The sequence below is a fragment of the Callospermophilus lateralis genome, chromosome 5 (genome assembly GCF_048772815.1).
Source record: "Callospermophilus lateralis isolate mCalLat2 chromosome 5, mCalLat2.hap1, whole genome shotgun sequence".
Classification (NCBI taxonomy): Eukaryota; Metazoa; Chordata; class Mammalia; order Rodentia; family Sciuridae; genus Callospermophilus; species Callospermophilus lateralis.
This window is the reverse complement of record NC_135309.1, coordinates 14331334-14354045: the sequence shown is the minus strand read 5'-3', so window position 1 is coordinate 14354045 and position 22712 is coordinate 14331334. Positions and strand designations below refer to the sequence as shown.

The 22712-nt window shown below is 53.5% G+C and overlaps 1 protein-coding gene across 1 annotated transcript; it reads right to left on the bottom strand.

Moving 5' to 3' along the window:
• Nucleotides 1-424: 424 nt before the first annotated feature.
• Nucleotides 425-10880, bottom strand: Stc2 (stanniocalcin 2). The gene is made up of 4 exons (XM_076856331.2): nucleotides 10730-10880; nucleotides 8547-8689; nucleotides 6028-6239; nucleotides 425-1012 (listed from the first exon to the last, which is right to left on the bottom strand). The coding sequence occupies exons 1-4, from the start codon at nucleotides 10878-10880 to the stop codon at nucleotides 610-612; spliced, it is 909 nt and encodes a 302-aa protein (XP_076712446.1). The 3' UTR covers nucleotides 425-609.
• Nucleotides 10881-22712: the final 11832 nt, after the last annotated feature.

Here is a 22712-nt window from a genome sequence, read left to right as displayed (position 1 = left end):
AAGCAGTGGTTAAAATATAAACACACAGGGGTCACTCCCTCAGACTGTGTCCCCCCGGGCAGAACAATGGCTCAGAAATCACACGTGAAAATGACTCTGCCCTGGCTCCCTCAAGCAGCTCTGAACCAAGAGGCCCCATGCAGGAAACTGAATTTGGGTTCCGCAGAGCACTGTGCGGCTCCTGTGCACCAGCCCCTGTGCCTCCGGGGACATCCTCTCTCCCCTCTGGCCCCGCCTTGCCCTCCCACAGTGCCAGAGGCTGCAGGGTCTAGCCCCCAGTGCTTGGCCCAGCCCAGGTGGGCATTCACCTCCCCCAGAGCAGGGTACACGGCAGCCCACCACTCACTGGCCCACCATGAGAAGAAGACAGAGATACAAGGAGGTCGCAGGATGCCATTGAGCACATGCAGGTGCCCAGTTCATCAGGCCCGCTGAGACCCCGCTGCCCCAGGAGCCTCCATCTCACCTGTTCACACACCGTCATGAAGTCCACAATCCCACAAAATCCTGCGTGTGACATCCCCCCTCTTTAATGGCAAATGTTTTGGAATGTCCATAGATAAGAAAATGGACGGCGTGGAGGAAAGATTTCATGGCCGGTCTTTGATTTCACCTCCGGATGTCAGAGTACTCAGACTGTTCGTCCTCCCACTCGCTGCTTCCAGAAGGTCCCTGGGTCCCCGGGCTCCCCACTCGGCCCTGGGCCTGGGCATGTGGGTGGCTCCTGCTGCCTCGCTCGCCCCTGGGGCCTCTGACAGCCTCCCTGCTGCTGGGCTCTGAGAGGTGCAGGCTGGCTTCCCCGCGGTGGATCCTGGAGAGCCTGGCTCTGTCTCCTTGGAGCTGGTGCACAGGGGATGCTGTGGGGGGCCTCTGGATGGCTGAGGTACAGAAACTCAGGATGGAGCACAGCCCTCCCAAGTTCTGTTCACACTGGGCCTGAACACTGTGGGTGACCGCCTCCTTCACCTCCTCCCCGCAGGTAAGCAACAGGTTCACCAGGTCCACGTAGGGTCTGGAGGTGGAGAGCAGAGAGAGACACTGAGGATGGACGGAGTCCCAAAGAGGCCCTGAGAGCTGTGATCAGGTCAGGAAAGGGGAGGGGCCAGTGCTGGAGGCCCTTCCTGGAACCACTTGGAGCCCCCTCTATGGAGCACCAGCCTCTGGGTCTTTCTTGGGCAGCCCTGTGGACCAGGCTCCATGCAGGCAAGGACTCTCACCCCTGAGCCACTGTAGAGAGGGAGCCCAAGCAGGACAAAGGGCAGCGACAATGGCAGGTGCTTGGGATAAAAGCTGAGGGCCCAGGCACTGGAATAAAGGCAGACTGCAGGACGGGGGCTGATGACTGACGCCAGAGCCTGGGGTCAGTGCAACAGCCTTGGGCAAGCGGGGAGGGCCTCAGTCAGCAGAGGAGGAGCCACGAAGTTCAGGGTTCAGAGAGGGGCTCCGATGGCTTCCAAGAGCCCCAGCGTTGTGGTGACAGTGAGGCCAACTGCTTTGCACCACGGATCTTCCTCTAGGGCCCCCTCCTTAAGGTCCTCCCCACACCTATCTGCTGTTGGCTTAGGCTCAAGAGGAAGGGTGCTCTTGGGGGTTACTGGGTGCACTGCCCTCTGCACCAGGAGGACTGTGGACTGGGTGGTGGGGCTTGGGGGAAGACACCTGCCTGCAGCATCATTTCCCATGCAGCTGTCCCTCTGGGTCACAGGTGTAGGTGTGTGTGTGTGATCTGACCATCTTCATTCTTTCTGTCTGGGCTTCCCCAGGATTGGGGGTGAGGGCCCGTGGCCAGGGCCTCCTGGTTTGGAATGAGCCACAGCCAGTTGCTTGGCTCACTCTGGATGCCCTTCAGGGAAACTGTTCCCCCAGGGCTGGAGGGTGCATGCAGATGGCGGGGCGGGCCTGCCTTGACGTGCATGGGCCCAGCTGCTCAGCCTGTCCTGCTCTCGCTGGCCTCTCAGAACTCCCCACGTGGGGTGGCTATGGAATGCTTCATCGTGTGAACCCCTTTCTTCCTTCCTGGTGCTGGGGATTGAACCCAGGGCCTCATGTATGCCTGGCAAGGGCTCCACCACGAGGTAGGCCCATAGCCCACTGACCAACATTTTTTTTTAATATTTATTTTTTAGTTGTAGTTGAACACAATACCTTTGTTTTATTTATTTACTTTTTATGTGGTGCTAAGGATTGGACCCAGGGCCTTGCACACGTTAGGAGAGTGCTCTACTGCTGAGCCACAACCCTTGCCCCACTGACCAACATTTTAAAGTAGCCCTTAGCTAGCCAAGGTCCTGGATGCATCTGATCATGAGCATCATAGCCTTGGATGTCTCCTTGAGCAGGGAAGTTACTGGGAACATGGGGTGGTTATAACAAGCCTGGCCTGGAGGGCTGGGGAAGAGCCTGCGATCTTTCTGTGCAACGCACTGTAGCTGTCTTAAGACGTGTGCGGTGTTGACCGCTGCTTGATTAATTATTAGTCCTCAAGTTGTGATTGGGTAAACTGTCCTCGCTTTGTGGATATCGATTGATAAGAGGGAGAAGGTGGCTAAGAGGGCAGGAAGGCCTGGGGCCAGCTGATAGCAGAGTGGAGTGTTCTGGCCGGTGGAGTTCAAGTTGCCTTCTAAGTTCTCCTGGATGCCGTTGGCATCATCTGTGCCTGGCTGCTGGGCACTTCCAGTGCCAGTGCCAGCAAGACACTGCCTCCTTGGCTACCTCAAGGAGGGCCTGCATGCGGCAACGCAGGGCAGAAAGCGCTCAATGCATGTTTGACTCCTCTGCCTTGAAAAGTGGCTCCGCTTCCTCAAGTTCACTAAGTACCTCTGCTAAAGCAGCCACAGGGTCCTAGCACTTGTCACCGTGGGCCCAGGTGCACATGGCAGGGGCTGTGTCTGTCTTTGGGGTTTAGGTGGATTCCCTCCCTCAGGCTTCTTTGCCCCGAGCTGGGGGAGGCTGTCTTGGGAATGTGCAGCCTGCCCCGGCCTCCCTCCCTGGTGTGCTGTATCTGCCAGAGACACGCCTGCAGGACCCCAGGAGGCAGGCCTAGCCTGCGCTCTCCTCAGCCCTTGGCTCTCTCCCGGGAGGCTGTGGCCACACGGAGGGGTGTGTGTGCTGAAATGAGTTCATCTAAGCCTTTGGAGCTGGCATGGTGCCTTCTCAGGCTGCAGGACAAGCCGTGTCTAATGACAAAGCCCAGCTCTCTTGACTGGGTGTCAGCAAGGCTAACAGTCTAAAAAAAAAATACTTGGAGGGGGATGTGCCGGGAGGCTCTGAACCATCACTGGCCGCCAGCACCCAGTGACAGGCTGTGTGCAGGCCAGAGCAGGCTGCCTGCAGCTAGGGGGAGGCAGATGACCAGGAGAAAGATGGGCGGGAGGAGGAGGCAGAGAGCAGAGGGCCCCGTGAGTTGGAAATGGCTGCTCAAACTGCATGTGTTTGGGGATCAATAGGGCTGGGGTGAGGAGGGGTGCTGTGAATTCTAGGGTGACTGTATGTCCTCTCTAATCAAATACAGTTCTCATTCTCATTTGTGACCAATGCTACACAATTTGTAAGGGCCTTCTTGAATCAGTTAAGATGGCAAAAAAATAGAAAGCTAAAAAATCTCAGGCAATTGAGCTTGCTGTGTAGCGAGCCACTGCTTGGCTGGGCTTCATGAGGGCTGCTGATGGGGGCTTTGGGGGAGACTCACTGCCCAGAGGGGCTGGCCTAGCCAGAAGCAAGAGGACCTGTGTGTGACCACATAGCGTGTTCTCAAAAGAGACCACACTCCTGATCAGAGCAGGCCTCCTGCTTTTCTAGAGCAGGCCAGGTGGGCAAGGCCTGGGGGGCACAACGTGCCAGGTTGCCATGAGGAGACACTAGACAGCCACTGAGCTCCTTCCGTTTCAGGGGGACAGCATGCAAAACCCTCAAAACTCCACTCCCCCAAAGAAGACACTCAACAACACATTGTAGACTTATAAACCTGCACCCCAGGCCCATAGTCAAAAAGCTGTCTCATGGGTGACAGTGGGGGATGGGCTGGGGCAAATGGACTTATGGAGTTTCTCAAGCCATGGGGCGTGCATCTTTTTCAGGGTACCTGGAAGGAAAGGGGTTTCACAGAGCTCACTGTGTGAGACAGGGGGATCCGTTTGAGAAAAGCAAAGAACTGTACTATATTTGGTGACCATGAGGCCTCTGCAGGTTTGGTGAGGAGAGGACAGGCCAGGAACAAGGAGGTTGGGTTCTGACAGCTGGCTAGTTCCTGACAACTGGCTTCAGGTACCTATGCCCTCTGCATCTGTGGGCGCAACCAGCCACGAAGCAAAAATATTTGGAAAGCAAAATGTATCTGTACTGAACTTGTACGGATTATTTTTTTCCCCCTAGACATTATCTCCTAACCAATACGGGGCAACAACAATTTCCATAGCATTTACGTTACATTAGGTATTATAAGTCCTCTAGAGATGATTTATGCATACAGATTGGGATTGAAATGAGAAAACTGCTCTGTGCGTTTGCGAATATGTCAAATGAACCCCACTATTACGTATAACTGTAATGCACTAACATTTTTGAAAATGAAAAACAAATAAATAAATGTGTGCAGGTTATATGCAAAAGCTATGTCATTTTATATAAGGGTCTTGAGCACCTATGGCTTTGTGTATCTGAGGAGGACACTCCAGCCCTCAGGGATGACTGCACACCACCCATCCCCACATTGAAGAGGAGGACTCAAACCCCGGAGTGAGGTTCAGCCTTCACTTTCCTCTTCTATAAAATGGGACAGTAACTTCTATCTTGTAGCATGATTGGGAAAGACCCTGGCCCAAAACCTGGCACATTAGAAAAAAAAGGATGATTATCATTGTTGTTGATGCTGTTATTACTATTGCTCTCTTAGATGTATTTGGAAGAATGAAACTGTTGCATGAGGTGTTGGTATGATTCAAGGAAAAGGCAACGTACTCTTGCTTTTGGCCAGAGCTGTCCGCATCCATGCCCCACACACCTTATGATCCAGAGGCTGTTGCAAGATACCTGCAACCTTATAACCAAGTGGGTAGTGACAGCAGAGGGTTGTTGTCCTCCATGACTGAGGTGATACTGGGGGTGAGGGTGGGGTAGCCTGTTTAGTGACATAGCTGGGAGCAGGTCATAGCATGAACTGAGGAACAAGAGTTCATGTACTGACTTGGCACCATGCCACCCTGGGGGAAGAACAAGGGTGCCCTCAAACTGTCAGTGATATGCACTGGACTGTTAGCTGGTGGCTTCCTTTCTGTTCCGAGGAAGGAGCCATTGGCTCGTCCCTCATGTTAGGAACAACTGTGAACCCACTTGCTTTTACATTTCTGCAAAAATTAGGATCTGAAAGCTGGGACCATTTTTAAAGAATGAGGAGTCCTGGGCTTATCTGTGAATTGCAAGTCTTCCAATAAGGACTGTCACATTTTCCTGGTGTGGCATGCCAATGCTTAGCAGATCAGTTTTTGATGTTTGTTTTGCATTTTCTCTGGTAGGGGCTTTTCAAAGAAAGGAGAGCCTTGGGGTGGGGGAGAGCACTGCTCTCAGTTAAGAGCTGCCTGTTAGGCTCTCAGTTAAGCTGCCTGGTCCCCAGTCCCAGCTTTGCCTTCAGTTTTCTCATCTGTAAAAAGCCAGTCAAAGCATCCAAGTCTGGGAGCTGCTGCAAGGGTCAGGTGAGACGTTCAGACACAGCACTCAGCACAGTGCCCGGCTCCAATAGATGTCTCAGGGCTCAGCTGCCCACAAGGACAACCCTGCAGCTATTTGGGATATTCAGAGACTTCCTTGGCTAAGGGGAAGATGAGAATTTCTGATTGTAAACATTTGAGTAAAAGTAATAGTTTCTGGGGCCCAGGATTTGGAAAGTGGTGATGAAAAAAATCTCATTTTTCTTGAAAGCCAGCAGGACAGGGGCTCCTGGGGGACAGCTTTTGGGAATGCAGCCTCGGACATCAGGCCCTCAGGCTGGATGCCATCGCGGCCGCCCTCCCGGGCCCTGCGGGCAGTACTCACTCGTGCAGCAGCAGGTCCTTGAAGTGGATCATCTCCACCATCACCCGGATGTTCTCCTGCGCCGCCGCGCACAGCCCGTGCCTGAGGTAGCATTCCCGCTGCAGCTGGGACACCATTTCCTTAATGGCCGGGCACTTCCGGCTTATGCAGCCGAACCTGTGCCGCAGAGCGTGAGCCTTGCACTTCAAGGCATCTTTGATGAACGACTTGCCCTGAGAGCAGAGGGGAGGGGAGAGGAGAGGGCGGAAGGCCAGGCGTTAGCGCGTGCGCACTGACCTTTCTGGGGCTGTCACCCAGGACTTTTAGGACAACAAATCCCAGGCCCTGTCCCAGACTCACGTCCTTCCCAGGTGAAGCGGCACATCGGAGGTACATCCAGAGTGACAGGACACCTCCGGCACCGCGCCAGAAAGGATGTTAGTGTTGTGCACTAACAAATCTGCCTCCTTCCTCCCCAGCTGCGCCTTTCGTTTCCCTTGAACTGGGGCTTCCGTGGCTGTCAGGGCAGCTCGGGGCTGGCGGCTGGGTGGCAGCTTTTCTGGAACACCCGGGGAACTGGGCCATGACTCCTTTGTGGTTCTCAGCAAGGGTCCTTCCCGAGTGGAAGGTGCCCGCTGGCCGCCAAGATGCACCTTCTTCCATTCCAGGAGCCTCACCAAGATGGAGGCCGCGGGCCTCCCTTCCTGCCTCAGGGCCTCTGGCTCCACTAGGGCTTCCTCTTATCCTTCAAGCAGGAGCGTTCTTTGCCCTTCCAAAAAATGACTCTACTCCTTTAAACTGTTAGGATTTTTGCCACTAAAAGGCCGCCTGGCACCCGGCCTGGCAGCATCTGAGCCGAGTGGCCCTCCCCCATGTTCCTGCCTCGGAGAGGCCCGCATACATCTGGCCCGCAGCTCTCCTCCCTGGCAACCCCATTAGGCTGCGCTTATCCTAGAAAGGAGCCAGCTGTTGGGGTTGTGGAGGGAGCTCTGCCCTGGCTTCCTTATCAGTGTCCCGGGCAGGGGGCACTTGGGTGCCCACCTAGGACTCCCCACAGCCTCCCTTACTCTAGAAACGAGCTGTGGTCCTAGAGGCCACCCTGGGGTTTAGACCCGGGAAGCCACTTGAGACAGTCTATGGTTTAGGTTGGACATGGGAAGCCAGCCAGCACATTTATTTTGGTTCTCTCTTTAGAAGCAACTGAAATGCGCCCAGAGAGCGTCTGAGGGCTGAGAACCCACCCTGTGGCCCCTTCTCCTGCAGCTCTCCAGTAGGAGCCAAAGGGGACAGAGGGCTTAACTAGTTCTGTGCTGGGAACTGACTGGTGGGGATGCCTCTAACTCGAGGAAACGAGGACATGCTCCTGTTGGTTGAGGGAAAAAGGGAGATTAATTCACTCCAGGGCCAGAGCGACCTGTTCTGGTCTTCTTCCCTGTCATCCTGTGGGATCGCCCTTCAGCACACATCTTTCCTCCGGATTTCCTATTACGCTTCCTAATTCCAGTTAATCCAGAAGGGATGCGTTATTAGGGAGCCTCCAGTTCAAAGTTGTGCTCTTTCCTCCCTGGTCTGTTTCCCCTGTTGCCAGCTCACATCCTCTGTGGTTAGGCTGCGGGGCCTGCTGCCTCCTGGCTCCCAGGCCCAACCCCTGTCAGGCCCTCCAGGATGTCAGGCTTGCATGAATCACACCTCCACTGTGGCCTCTTCAGACGCTGTCACTGTGCCCCAGTGAAATGGGGGAGGACGTTTATGATACACAGTGACTCGGTGTCTCAACAGGGCGCCTGGGACCAGGGAGAAAATGAAGGGGGGGCCTAGTGCCTCGTGCATAGGAGCACGCGTTTATTTGGGTTGTTGGCATTGGAGACGTAGGTGCTTGTTAGGTCCTTGCCCTGAGTGGCAACTCAGCTTTAACCTGGGACCCCAGAATATCTCAGTTGGGTCAGATCCTAGCCATATTTATTATATAGAACAAAAGAAAAACACAGCCTTTCATTCATGGTTTTGACTTTTCAGGTTGGGAAAAAAGAGCCTGCTACTTAGAAGGAATAAATATCTGTTCTTTTGGAGGCTTTGAAGAGTCCAGTTTGCCTGCCCCTCCCCCGACCCCACCTATTAGGTAGAAAAAGCTTTTGGAATGTAATACTGGGGGTCTCTGCCCCTGCCCCTTTAGCCTACTGTCCCTCATGCAATGGCTTTGAGGACTGGGTTCTGGATGAACAGAAACAATGGGTCCTCTCTTCCAAGGTGTCCATCATTTCCTATGATTCTGGTATGCAGGCTCACTTTGCCTGTGTAGACACAGCTTCAGAGTGTAGAAGAATTCACCTACATAAAGACAGCAGGACATCAGTGCCCTGGGGAGACCCTGGCATCCTGCTCACACCTGGAATGTCTCTTGCAAGCCCTGAAATTAACACCAAGAACAGCTAAGGAAACCTGTTAAGGAGTTAAGGAGTCTGTTAAGGACTTTTTCCAGCAAACATTTCTATTGCACTGTGCTAACCTGAAACATGCTTCACGCTCTGTGTGGTCTTTACCTGGGCATCAAATTTTCCAGCGTTGTGCAGAAAAGTCATGCAAATCCCATGTAAGCCCCGAATCTCACAAGAGTTGTTCTCGAAACATTCAAACACGCCACACCCCACATCGCCAGCGTTGACCAAACAGTGTTGGATCTCCGCTAAAATGAAAATTACAAATATATACACAACTCAGCCATGCTGGGGAACACAGAGAGGGCAGCTGAAGGAAAAGTTAGTGAGGACTAGAGGAAAATGTCAGGGGGAAAAAAAGTCAGTAATAACTATATCAGAATTGAAGAGCAGGGAAACCAAATTTCATCACAATTACAGAAAATGTGATATTTGTAAATATTTGTAAACATTAGCCAAAAATTATGAAAATCAGAATCAGAAATCAAGTCTGAGTATTCTCCCCGCTCCTTTCCATTTTATCAAAGCATTTATGGGAACGTGTAGTTTGAGAGCAGAAAACATACTAATATCAGCTTTTTAAACTCACAGACAAAAATAAGATTTTAAGATGAAAGTATTTCATCAATGAAATACCCTTCTCTACTCGGATCTGTAGATGCTGTAGCTATTAAATCAGTCATTTCCTTCCTGACCCCCAAATGAGAGCATCCCCAAAGCAGTTTCAATTCAGCTTTATGATTCAACACCTAAAAATCAAAACAAAATTCCTATTAAGGCAGCGCCTCCAAACCATCCGCATTAAAAATACCAAGCTAGGGAAGCCGCGGTTTGCTGGCAGGCTCGGGGAATCGAGTCCGACCCTGGCTAGCCTGCCAGAAGGCCACCGTCCACTGTCCGCCCTTAGAAGTTCCTCTTAATTAGGGATCCGGTGTGAGGTATCACTTAATCCCTTGGAATTCCCGTGGCCCCAGCGTTGCTGCCCTCCTTCGCAGAATGTGTTTCTAATTCGCCTGCCCGAAAGGACAGACCGGAGAGTTAACTGTCAGGCTGCCGCATGCGGGAAGCCTCTTTCCTCCCTCCCCCTACCCAATTTTCTGATTTAAACCGACCACAAAATTACATCAGAAAAGTATCTTTTGGGAGAAGGGCGGAGTCAGAGCAGACAATCCGCACTCCGATTCCTCTAGCGAATGAGGGGTGTATTTGTGCAGGGTCACCAACTACCTAGAATCAGATTCAGTTCCCAGAGAAAGCGCTGGAGAAGGGGAAGGGTTCCGCGAGGGTCCTGGGGTGTGGAGGGCGCCCTCCCTGGCAAGTGAAGGTGAGAGGCTCCAGGAGGACCCCCGGGGCAAACCGGAAGGAGGGCGCAGGGCAGCGATTCACTCACTTGGGGCGTCCCCTGTGGGCATTCGTGCGTTCCTGCTAGGGCGGTGAGCGCACGCTCGCCGCCTCTGCGGCGCTCGCACACACACACACACACACACAAAACAAAAACACCAGAACACAGCGGGATTGGGTGCAGAGTGAAGGAGCTCTGGGCGATTTTCCTTCTCTCCCCGGAGCTGGGAAAAGAGCCAGCCCGGTGTCCCGCACGCCTGGCTCTGCTCTGCTCACAGCTCGCCGGTGAGCACAGAGCCGGTCGAGCAGAGGCGGCGCACGGTTCGGTCCTGTCACTATTTCTTCTCATGCTGACCTGCCCAGGAACAGAGGACTGCGGCAGCACCACGGAGGTACGCTTTGCGCGACCCCTATCCCTTTCAAAAGCAATGCCCCCGGGGGGAAGTTCGCGATGCAATTCGTCTAGCCAGCAAAGTTCTGGGAGATCGGGCATCTTTTGAGGAAGGAGTGAAGCAGTCCTGCCGCGGCTGGCCAGCTGTAAAAGAGAGGTTCTCCCGATGCAGGGCTTAGCCCGCCTCGGGGGACCCTCGGAGCCTCCCTCCGGCCAGCTGGAATGGAGAAGTACGCTTTGCACTGGACCCGAGACTCGAAGGCAGCCTCTGGCAGCGTCAGGCGCTGCCTCATTTCCCCTCAACCCCGGGGGAGGATAGCAACAAGTCCTGCCCCAGCCATTTCATCACCCTGCTAGCACGTGCAGATTCCGGGCGCTCCGAGCCCGGCGCAGACATAGCTTGGCCTTGCGCTTTCCTTTGCACGTCCCGCGCCACCCCAGGAGTTTGCGCTGCCGGGGGTGGGCGTCCGGTTCTGGGCGAAACGCCCAGGGCGCGCTGCGTGGGTGCACAGGGTTCTCTCCCGCAGCTCGTGGCCGCAAGGGTGCACGCATTTACCTGTGTTCTGCAGAGACAGGCGGCCTTTCTGTTGGGAGCCCCTGTCTTGAGGACCTTCGGGAGGGTAGGTGGCGTCGGTCCCCCGCGCCAGGTCGAAGGTGGCCAACACCAAAGCCAGGGTCATAAACTGACCAAGACGCTCGGCACACATGGTTCTTGGTATAAACCTCCCGCCTGGAGACCTGGGTTCTTTGTGCTCCTCTCCTCCTCCTCTTCCTCCTCCTCCTCCGCAGCTTCCCCTCCTCCTCCCACTCTTCCTCCTCGCTCGCCTTTTCCCTCCTCCTCGCGGCCGCGGCTCGGATAGAGGTTACCCAGCGCCCTCCCGTAGCTCTCCGGAGAGCATGTGACCAGGCCGTTAGCAGAGCTGCGAGTGCCCGGCAATGGCAGGGATGGTGCCTCAAATATCCCTGGAAGCTCTGGTGTCACTTGAATGAAGGAGTCGAGCAGGTGTTGTCCCGGCGGTTGGACCAATCCGAGACCCTGGCCCGTTTGACAACACAGCCTGGAGGCGGGGCCTGCGCCCCACTACTACAGGAGGAAGCCGAGCTCCGCTGGGAGCGCCCGACAAAGTTGCCGACCTGGCGGCGGCCACGCGTTTGCGTGCGTGTGTGCGAGTGTGTGTGAGCGCGGCCAGAGATGCGTGCGCGTGTGCGGGTGCTCCGAGGCAATGGCCGAACAGACTTAAAAAAAAAAATCAAAGTGGAGCCCAGCTCCGGTTGCAGTTAGAGGGTGAGAAGGGACGGTTCGCGCTGGGACAGAGTCACCCGGGTCCCTGACTCGCGTCACAACCTCATCAGGCTGCGAGTTTCCTCTTTCCAGTTTGAAATTCAGGAAGGTCCGCAGCCCCGAGGTCTTGATAGGTTGGAACTGAGATACCTGTGCACAGTGGTCCTGCGGGCAAACTAAACGCCCATGGGAATTCTTAGCGTGAGACGCTTTGCGTTAAAACAAAGTAAAACCAAACACGACTGAAGACCGGAACAGAAAGAAGTACTAAAGTTTATTTGCCCTGAGCAACTGCCGCCTCCTCCCGCTTTCTTTTTGGTGGGTCGTGCAACACCTGGGATATCCTGTCTCGCTCCTCCCCCAGTCCAGTCTGGGCTGCAGGGATCCAGGTGACAATCCCGACTTGCATCATTTCCAGGCGGGTGGCCCGGGAGGCCCAGGCAGCCTGAGTCAGCCCCCGCGGAGCTTCGCGTGCTGCGGAGGCCCGAGTTTGAAAGACAACTTCAGGCGTCTCCAAACACACACACTTCTCTTTCCTAAAGTGCCACTCGCTGCCCCGCTTGGGCTCCCTACTCTCAGTCATCGGATGGAAGTGGTAAAAACAAGCAGAAAAAGCAAAATCTGGGGAAAGTCTCTGCATCTCTTCTTTCCTGTCTGGGCCCCCTCCCGAAGCACGGCGGGAATGAGACTGCCCCCAGCTGCTTCTCCCCTCCTGGAGGAAGCCAGGGGAAAGTTGGGCGCCGCTCGGAGCGCCTCTTGCCCCCGCTGTGTGTGTACGTGTGCACGCTCACGTCTCCCTCGCGCCCGGGCCGGGGACAGGAACTGCTGCTGGCCTCGTCAACCCGACGGCGCAGCTCGGGGGTCTACGGGGATGGGGGAGGGTGGGAAGCGAGTGCGGCCACCCAGAGCCACCCAGCACGCACAGGTGTTGGCACGCCCTCGCCCCTCCCCCTAGCCCCCACCCTCCTCTCTCGGAGAACAGGTGAGCCCGGTACCCGCTCTCCACCCCCACTCCGCCCCGCGCCCGCCCGCGCCCTGTGCAGTAACGCGCAGGGCAGGTTTCATCACCCACTGCCCGCGGCCACCAGCCCCTGCTCTCCGCGGCGGGGCGCACTGCCTGCCTTATTGAGGCCGCCATGTGACACGCCTGGAGGAGGGGGTACAGAGACGCTGGGGCAGGTCATCCTTAGGCCGCTGCTAGGTTTCTGAAGCTTCCCTTCCCGGCTCCCAGCTGCCCTTGGGCGTGGGGAAGGCGGAGGCTGGGGGCCAGGGTGAGCACCGCTGGCTGCAGCTGTCCCGCGTTGCATCCAGCCGGCCAGAGGGAGGAGAGGAGGTGGTGGGGAAGGGCACCTTCGATGTAGGCCTTCCAGGGGCCCGGAGCACCCAGAAACTGCTCATCTGTGAGAGTCCCGGGAAGTGGTCACTTTGAAGGTCTGCAGTGTTGGTGAGAAACTGCCTGCGTCCCGGGTTCCAATGGCAGTTACTTCCTGCAGCCTGAGACCTTTTGTGGAGAGCGGAGGGAGTACCCTGCCCGAGGATTATCCAGCCTCATTCCCACCTTGCCTGAGTTTGAACCCTCAATTTGGCTTCCTTTATTAATTTATGAAAAAACAAAAAACAAAAAACAAAACAACCCTCCTGTAGACCCCTGGAAACAAAACAAAAAGCGGGGGACTCAGGGCCATTCTGGCCTATTCTGCCTCCAGAAGGCCCTAAATTCCCGAAGTCAAGCTGCCTTTTGTTCCCAGCCTTGTTTAAAGGTGTAGCTGGTAGATTTTCTTTCCATGTGGCCTCTTTTGGGCAGTGCTGGCATTTAAAATGCATCTGGTCACCTGTTTTGGGGGACAACAGAAATAGGAGATGCCTGCCGCAGGAGTGAGTCACCTTTGCCAGGTGCAGACTCCTGGGCACCTGGAGCACCAGCCAGGCCTCCCCTCTGCCTTTCTTAGGTACCGCTTTTCTTCACCATGAGGCTCTGGCCTGCCCTGGAAGGATCCGACATAAATTTAAAAATTCACCGCAAGGCTATTTGCTCCAGATATGCAAAGGGACATTGTGGTCCCCCAGCTGTTCTTTAGAACAAGACGAATACAACACAACAGCTAGAATCTGAGGTGTTGTAAGCACAGATCCTAGTTTATCTCTGGACCTTTCCAGGGTCAAATTATCCAGACAAGAGTGTCACCAGGGCTGCATGAATTTTGCAGAAACACTAGGCAGTTTGCTGGGTTACCAGCCTGGGCTGCAGGCCAGGGTAGAAGTGGGGCTGAGGGTCACAGACCGTGACTTTGTTGTGACCCCCTCTCTACTGTGGATTCCTTCACCTCCGTCTGTCACTCAGGCCTGATTTGGGGGATGGTGGCTGATGAAAATGGTGGTGGTGGTGGTGGTGGTGGGGGGGGGGAGGAATAATCCTGAAGCTAAAATGAACGGAGAACAGGCCTGCACCACATTCCAAGCCCAAGACTTCAGTGTCCCTCCAGACCCCAAGTCCACCTGAAGGGGAGCTGAGACACCTGGGAGGAGTGAGGGCAGATAGCTGGTGCTCCTGCCGTTCAGGGGAGTGTGGTTCTCCTGCTCTGTTTAGGGCTACGTGACTGTGGCCAGGCAGATGTGGCCTGCCTCACGGCTTCCAGGGGCTTCTGTGGTTGAGCAGGAGACTCCCATTTTCCTCTGTGTGTCCTCTTCACCAGTCACCTTCAGTCAGTCCTAAGAAGGAAGGTTTTGGGGAACTGGAAAGACGTAGGAGGATATGGACAAGTCAAGGCAGGGGACTGAGTGTACATCACAGGTGGGAGGTTCCAGGGGAGGTGAATGCACGGGATGTGGTAGGATTTGGATCAGGAATAGGAGTTGCCCAGTGTGTTACTAAGAGGGAGATGGAGCTGGTGAGATGGGCTGGGATGTGTTGTAAGGCTGGGGTCACTGTGACAAGTCAGGGGAGCCCATCATGGCTGACTTTGTTCTCTCCTCCTCACAGTTATTTGAGGATAAAACCGTAGGATGTGCTTTGACTTGACTCCCTTTAGGAATCAGGAAAAGTTCAGGGGCCCAGGGCTTCCTCTGTGGGACACAATGAGAGGAACGGAAAGGAGTGAGTTGGAATCTTGAAGTGGGTTGAGGTACCCAGTAGGACAGAAGGTGTCGCTTGGTTGTGAGCAGGTCGGGCCTGAAAGGATGGGAGCTGTTCTTGCTGGCAGAGGCAAGGACTTGTAGGTTGACACACGCTGTCCAGTCCAGGCTTTCTGTGACTTCCAGAACCCTTGGAGAACATGGCTTACAGTGGGGAGCTCCGCCCACCGCTCGCCCCACCCCCTTGGGGCAGGCTGTCTGGGCCGATGGCACCACCTTATGGTCAGAGGAGGAACTGCCTGGCTAAACAGTCAACTCCTACAGGCTCTAAGGCCTGGGGCACTGGTGTTGCTCCCCTAAATTCCATCACCTTTTCCCTACCCAGTGGATTCATATCTTTTCACAATGGCATGCTCTAAATCCCCCTTCAAGGAAATAACCCTTTCAAAATCTTTTATTTCCTTCTTCTTTCTCCTTCCTTTGTGGTCTTACAGGATGAGCCCCAAATCTAACCTCCGCTCCAGTGCATGGAACCTGTAGGAAAATGAAAAAAGTTATAGAAGTGAAACTGGACGGTCAAAATTACAAACTGCTGCAGTCCAGCCACCCAGTACCTCACAAGCTGAGTTCCCTCCCTCAAGGTCTCCATCACTTCTCTTCTTTCATTAAAGCCGATTATTTCACTAGATAGAATGCAGGGTAAAGGAGGGTGTGTCTATTATGTTTGGGTTTGCCTGTTAGTACTACTGCAAACGTGCTTTCTACTAATTTTCCCTGTCAAAACTCAGCACAACAATACGAGTTAAGAAGCCCATTTGGGGGACTGTCCTGGGACCCATCATTCCTAAGATTGTTTTTAAGCCAGGCATGGTGGCATGCACCTATTGTCCCAGCTCCTCCCAAGACTGAGGCTGCAGGGTGACTTGAACACAGGAGTATGAGGAGCAACAGAGTGAAATGCAGTCTCAAAACAAAACACAAACCAAAAAATATTTTGGAGGAAACTATATTCTGAGTCCCCCAAACAATCAACTCAAAAGTGTCAGGGCACAACCTGCTGTGAATTGGGTTTTTCCTACGGGTCATCCATCAGCCCATAGTCAAACTGTTGATGGGTCATCTAGAAATACGAGAGATAAAAAGGAATTTAAAAAACCCAACAGAATAGAAACACAGTATCCCTCACAACAAACCCACTTACGGGGAAGAATCCAAGGCAGTAAACCCGCGTGTCTGCTTGTGGCCTGAGTTTTTGTTAGTGCCTTGCTCTGCAGCCCGAGCAGTACCCGGGAAACCTCTCTGTTTCCCTTGGGTTGTCATTTTTACCTCTTAATCGCAGGCTGAGAGAGCTCCAGGAGAAAAGGATGGGGCAGGGGGTGCTGTCTCTGAGGAGGGAGCTGGCTGTGCCCAGGTGGGCATTGTGGGGCTGGAGCATGTGTGGCTCTCCCCAGGGGTTCACTTGGAGAACTGCTGCATTGCAAGTGGGTGAAGGAGAAGAAGTCTTCCTTTCTTTCTCCTCCCCCTCCCCCTCCCCCTCCTCCTCCTCCTCCTCCTCCTCATTTTGGTGTCAAAACCCAGGAACAAATCTGGAAAAGTCTTTCTGGGGAAGTTTCTAATACTCCAGATTTTGAACATGGGCAGTAAGTAGATGCTCAACTCTATTAATGTGATTAACCCTCAATATGTCCTCAGGGCTCCCTGGACCCAGGACTCAGTTTTAGATTTGATTTTTGTTTTTTCCTGAGCAGTTCTGTTTGTAAGGACTGCTATGACATGAATTTGTTCATTTTTAGGAGTCTTCCAAAGGGCCCAGAAAACATTTTAAACAATGATAAAGTAAAACTCATTCTATCCTGAAGTTGCCACGTAGGACCGTTGAGACTGTTTTATAAATTCAGGGCTGTATGGATAAAGCATAAGTTTGTAGTGATTTTAATTTTCTTACATATTAAAAATGTGTTACTTCATCATTCTAAGAACTATTTCATTATTACTCATCACTTATTGCCAATTATGGTAAAAATTAATAAGAGACAAGTGGTGGGAGGTGGGTTTGCCTAGAAAGATGATATAATGGGGACGCACCTCCTGGGTACCCTTGTCCCAAGTGTTGCATCATCCCTCAGGAAGGTGAGAAGGGAGACAGAGGACACCATCTTTGTAGCCTTCTAATTTTTTTTTTTTGAACTGGACATGCATTTTATTATTTTATTTTGTTTTTACTATGCATTTTATTACATTATTATTTAGTTGATAGATAATAATTGGATACGTTTATGGGGTTTATTATTTTTTCTTTGAATGAGCACAGTCTTGAAATAGAATTTTTCATTTTCGGCACAAAATGGTAAAGAGAAGACAGCCGACAGAGGGAAATGATGATTGTTGGGTGGATGAGGAGATGGCTGCCTAGACGGTGGGCTGTGGGTGGGCTGTGGGTTTGACTGAGATGGTGAGGTTGATTCTGTGAGTGAAGTTTCAGGGTATGAGTCTCCAACAACAGCAATCTAGATGGACCCGGCAAACCGATGGGGCAACAGCGTACTTCTAAGGACAAAAGGGAGAACGATATTCTTCTCCCGTGGTCACTTGGCAGGAACGGTTTTGTCATGCAGTGTTTTGTGACAGGAACCTGGACCATTCCGTCTTTCAATTTCTTTGGTGTTTGTTTACCAAATTTGCTTGATACGGTTTGAAATGAACGAAGGAAGGAGTCAGATCGAAAATAAAGGTGCAAAGAAATAGGTGTTACAGAAATGAGAGAAAAAACTTAATGGCTAATTATTCCATTGGGTGCTTCTACATGTCGGAATAAAAGCGCTTTGCGGTTATAGGAGGGTGACCATCTTCTCTGGAAAAAAAAATATGAGCTGTTAGAGGATTCAGAATTAATGTGTTTTATGTTGATGGTGCAAGAAGATCCAGAAGTGATGATGAACTAGAACTTACCAGGGATTTGCTTGCAATCTGAGATCAGTGTTTATAAGCTGGCTTTGTGACAGGTTCACACACGATACCCCGGGAGCAATTAGCGCTGAGACCATGTTGCTCATTTTGGGTTTATGTAGCTTCAAAACCGGGACAGATATGCCAGGAAAACTTGCTATGTTTAAATTATTAAATTTTCTAGCAAAGTTAAAAAGTAATCCCTTTGGTCACACTTCCATATTTTGTTTATAAAAAAATAAAAAGGATCCATTGCACTTTAATGATAAAGGATGACGACTTTTTCCTGGTACATTGGGGGTTAAGGTTATAAAGGCAAAATATTTAAACCAAAATGAATTAAACTCCTGTAGGCAGCGGGAGTCACTGTGTGTAGGTGTGAGTTTCACCATCCACAGTTGCCCATCTGACGCTCTGGTCTGTCCACATCAGAATCCAAGAATCCTCAGGCGGACTTGAATGGGAGACATCCTAGAGTCTTTCTGCTCACGAGCTCCTCCTACTCCAGTGGAGACGAGAGTTACCGTACAGGGCTCAATGTGCAAACGCAGCTATTCTATCTTAAAGGTTAGTTTGCAGGATTTTGAAAAAAAAATTATTTTATTTCTTACCATCCTGGGAATGGAACCCATGTCCAGGCAGGGGCTTTACCACAGAGCCACTGCCCCGGCCCCTACAGGATCTCTAAGGTTAATTTTGATTACTCAAGATCCTCCCCTTGAGGATTCAGAACCTTGCCCACTCTGACTTCATTCATTCAGCAAACTCGGGCGTGGCCGGGTAGGAGACCTGCACTGCATCCTGGGCAATAGGAAGAGACAGACGCGGTCATCTGCCCTTACTGGGGGTCGGAGCCCAGACCGAAGGGAGCAGAGATTTCTCTAGCACCATCTGGTAGGATTTGTGATAGAGAGAAACCAGGAGGATGGTGGAGGGACGCAGGAGAGGAGTCAGAGAGGAAGAATTAGTTCTTACACTCACTTTAAGAATATATAAATTGAATCTTGAAGGATGGTTGGGAGATATTTATCAGATGGAAGAAAGAGAAAAACCTAGGCAGTTGGACTAACTTACACGGAGGACCAGAGAAGCCCAGGAGAGGTGGGCTGAAGAAGCAGTGGCTTCCTGCAGCGGGGAGGGGAGTGTTTGAGAAGGAGAGGACTTGCTGGGTTCCGGGGCTGGTGTGTCTGCCTTCCTGTGCAAGCGTGGCCACATGCTCCTTAGCAAAGGGGGCATGAACTGAGAAGCGTGTATCAGGCAGGTTTGCTGTCGTGCAAATGTCACAGACACACATGTCACTTACACACACTAGGCTGGCGACGTTGGCACGAGGTGATCCGATTCCACGGAACCACTGACATGGCACCGTGACCCGCCTGAGAATGGACGTTGATGGTTGATGTGCAGGGCGGGACCCTGACAGAAGGCCCCATGCAGAAGTCAAATGTTACAGGACAGTGTTTTCCCATCTGGGGACGTCCTGAGGATGCGGTGGCAGCTCTGGCCCCGCAGGTGGATGAGAGGGGGATCCCGAAGCCGGGAAACCTGAGAAGTCAGGCGGGAAGGAAGAGGTGGTTTTGAGAAACTTTTGTGACAAACCAGGAAAACCTCATACACATGAGGGAAACGGGGGTCCCAGAGGAAGCCGAACTGTCTCGAAGTGTCTCCTACTTCACCCTCCCCTGTCGCCGCGGCCCCCCCCCCCCCGCCGCCCCGCCACCTCGTGCTTGTTTCCGACTCCAGACGGTTTCCTGCTTCACTCTGGTCACTCACACCCTCTTCAATAGAGGTGTCCACAACAGCTAGGTGGACAAACAAACAAGCCACGGCAGCAGATGGACCCGGCACCAGCTCACACCTGTCTGTCGCTGAGCTCCAGAGGCCTTAGATGTTGTCCACTGCTGACCACAGACCCCCAGGCCCTGCGCGATCCGGCCCAATCAGGATCAAGATCTCACAGAAACCACTGTCTCCCTCAGGCATTCCCTTCTAGAACCTTCTTTCTCTACTGCAAATAGGCCGAGCCTCTTCTGCCTTGAGGCCTTAATGCGGTCCTACAAGTCGTGTCCCTTATCACCTCATTTGCTTTGTTGGTTGCCTGATGAATGGCAAGCTGCTGATGGAGAGGACACTGCCAGCCGTGGTCCAGGTCCAGTCCCAGCTCCTGCCACAGCCCCTGACACGCAGCCGGTTCCACGTGTGTGTGAGTGTGCACGTGCGTGTGTACTGGGACACAGTGCCCGCCAGTCCCTCTAGCAGAGCTGGACTGCTGAGGGGAGCCCACTTGTGGGAGAGGGTGGAGAATGTAGGGGTCAGGGGGTGTCCACGGCACCTGCCACCTCCTGTGGCCTTTCCTGATCCCACACTGCTTTGCGCTGCAGATGCCTACAGATTAAAAGTGGTTCTGTGTGCCCTGACCCTGGGGCCGCTCTCTGCCCTGGGGACCGTTGGTCCCATCTTACAGGTGAGAGCCTTAAGCCCGGAGGTTCCTGCCTGCAGCCCCTGCGTCTGAAGGAGTCCACGTCTAGACCTGCAGCAGGAGATACCAGTCCTGAGGTCTGCAAGTCGCAGTCCCCTTCTCCATCCTCACCAGGGAGCGTCAGGATTATGGGTCAGGTCAAGGACACTCTCATTCTGATGCCAATCAAAGTGAGTTGGACAACATATAGGGACGGTACCTATTTTTAAAAATTATTCTTTTTCTTTTTCCTAAGATTTTAAAACCCAGAGAAAGACAGAAAAGAAAAAAAAAAAAACTTGCAGAGAGGAGAGAGAAAAATATCATTAGAAGAAAGACCGCAGAGAAAAGCAGTGCAAAGGACCAGAGGTCAGATACGATCAACAGAGCCAAAGGGTGTGTTTAGATTCTTCCTGTTTTTGGGGCAAGGCTACCAACAAAAAGATGAGGGCTCACAGAACCAAGGCGAAGGGCTGATCATGGATGAAGGAGAAAAACAGGAAAAGACAAAAGGAGAGAAGAGTTTCCGAGGGGAGGCTGCCAGGGGTGACCTGGGGCAGGTGGCTGCCTCACCAGCATCACCAGCAATGCAATATGGGGTCCCTTAGGGAGGCGGGAAACAGGAAGGCCTTGAGCCCTTCATCTCTCTTTGTTGGTAACAGCCAGGTGGGAAAATGTCCCAGGGCAAGGAACAAACGGTGTGGAGGGGAGAGCTTTGGATCTCCACTCCCCAGGATTAAGCTCCAGGCTGCACTGATTAGCTATGTGAACACGGCTAGGTTACTTAGCCTCTCTGAGCTTTAGACAGTTGGAGGTAAGCACAAAATAACAGTATGTGCTTCTTAAGGGTCAGCAGAGGATGATTAAATGGGAGAGTGGGTCAGAGTGTCTTGCTCAGTGCGTGGCCCCTGCAGGAGCTGAAGAGCCCTTGTTTTCAGAGTGATTGGAGCAGGGGTGGTGGCTGTGAACATTCTCTGATGGACATCCGCATCCAAGTAAGAATTGGAGCCTTTGTGGCTTTGGGCACTGTGGTCAAGCCCCGGGAGGGCAGGAGGCAGAGGTACCAGCTGCCCCCGCTCCCCGCTGGCTCCTCCTGCAGCGAGATGGGCTGGGTCCCTCACATTTGCTGGTCACAAATGCCTTAATGGGCCGTCACAGTCGAAAGACAGGATCTTTCATTTGTATGTGTGTGCCGCATCCAAATGGTATTTTTAAAGGTTTATTTCTGTGTGTTCACGATGTTCTTGAATAATGTTTCCCTAAGTATGGTCAAAGATAAAACTCGCGCCGTGCACAAAATCTGGTCCTGCATATTTTAGAGTGTGACTGTCTTGACCAGCCTCAGGGTCCATCGCCAAGTTCCTCACCCCCCTGGGCTCCCTTCGGGGGACTTGCTGGTGCTGGCTCACTGGCCGGGACACTCCTAATCACAGGCAAGCCGGGGGCGGTGTCCCTGCCGTGTCACTGCTACCCTTGACCTGGCTCTCTAACTGGCCTAGTGGGGCCAGGCCCTTGGGCTTTTCAACCCCGAGCCAGGTGCTGTGCTGGCCTGGGGGGACACGTGAGGAATAACAGGGACAAGAGAACTGGTCTCATGCAGCAGGGCAAGTCACAAGAAGAGGGACAGTGGCTGAGGGCCTCGGGTAGCTAGGTGGCCAGAGAAGACCTCCGTGGACAGAGGTCGTTTACAGAACCTTGGTGACACAGAAGAACCAGGCAGGCAGAGCCATGCCAGAGAGCAAAGGCCCAGAGGAGGAGAGAGCTCGGCTTGTCAAGAGCCCTGCAAGACAGTGGGTGGCCGGGACCCAGAGAGTGGCACGGCGGGGGTGGGGGTGGCAGGAGGGGGGGTCACCGGGGCCAGTGGCCAGGTCAGGAGTGTGGCTGTCACGGTTAGATGTGAAGGAACCCCTGAATCTGGAGAGCGGCCCTGGGGAGGTGGGGAGGGCGCTGGGCCTGGCGAGCTCCGGGCTGGAGGCTGAGCCGGGCTGGGGTATGGGGCCGGGGCAGAGCTTGGGCTGCTGCTCAGCTCTCTCTGTCCTCTGTCTCACTCTCACGTCTGTGTCTCTGGGCACATGGCAGAAAATGGCCTGCCCTGAAATTGGGCACCTCTGCTGCGGAGACTGGCCCAGCATGAGCTGGTCTCTCAGTTCCAAGTCCAAGTTCCTAACAGTCCCTGGCTCTGGGGTGAGAGTCTGAGGGCCCAGAGCCCTGCTCTGACGCTCCATGGTGGGGAGTCGGGTGAGGATGGGCTGTGTCCACCCCGGGGGCCCTGTGGCTGGGGCAGGGCAGCCATCCCCTAGGTTGGAACCACGTGCTAAGCCAGAGACCACGAGGCTCCCCACGGTGGCGACCCTCGGGATACAGAGGAAGACGCAGTCATTCTGTGTCCCTGGCTGTTCCTGCTCAGCTCTCCTCCGGGATCCTGGGTCAGCTTCAGTGTGCAGGGAGGGACCATGGAGAGACGTCAGCAGGAGCTTTCCAGCCAAAGAGGGAAGCCCAGGGCAGCCTGGAGAGTGGCCCTGCCTGGCCGGATTCAACAGGGACCTCTCAGCCTACAGCCCAGAGGGTGGGCCACAGGGGGCCACAGGAAATGGCTTAGGGGCCATTTCCTGGCCCCTAAGGCTCTTACACCTTTTAAAGTGCAGTCCTCTGAGTCTTTCGCTGCCACAGGGAAGTCCCAGGGGCCTAAACTGGCTTCTCTGCATCCAGGGCCCGGGGTCAGAGCCCAGGACCCAGGCTTAGCTCTCTCGTGCCTTCTCTTCACCCCGCTCCCTCCTCTCC

Coding starts and splice junctions, on each gene's coding strand:
- Stc2 (XM_076856331.2), bottom strand. CDS start 10,880: ATGTGTGCCGAGCGTCTTGGTCAGTTTATGACCCTGGCTTTGGTGTTG. Junction 8,690..10,729: donor CCTGTCTCTGCAGAACACAG/GTAAATGCGTGC, acceptor TTTTCATTTTAG/CGGAGATCCAACACTGTTTG. Junction 6,240..8,546: donor CTGGAAAATTTGATGCCCAG/GTAAAGACCACA, acceptor CTCTGCTCTCAG/GGCAAGTCGTTCATCAAAGA.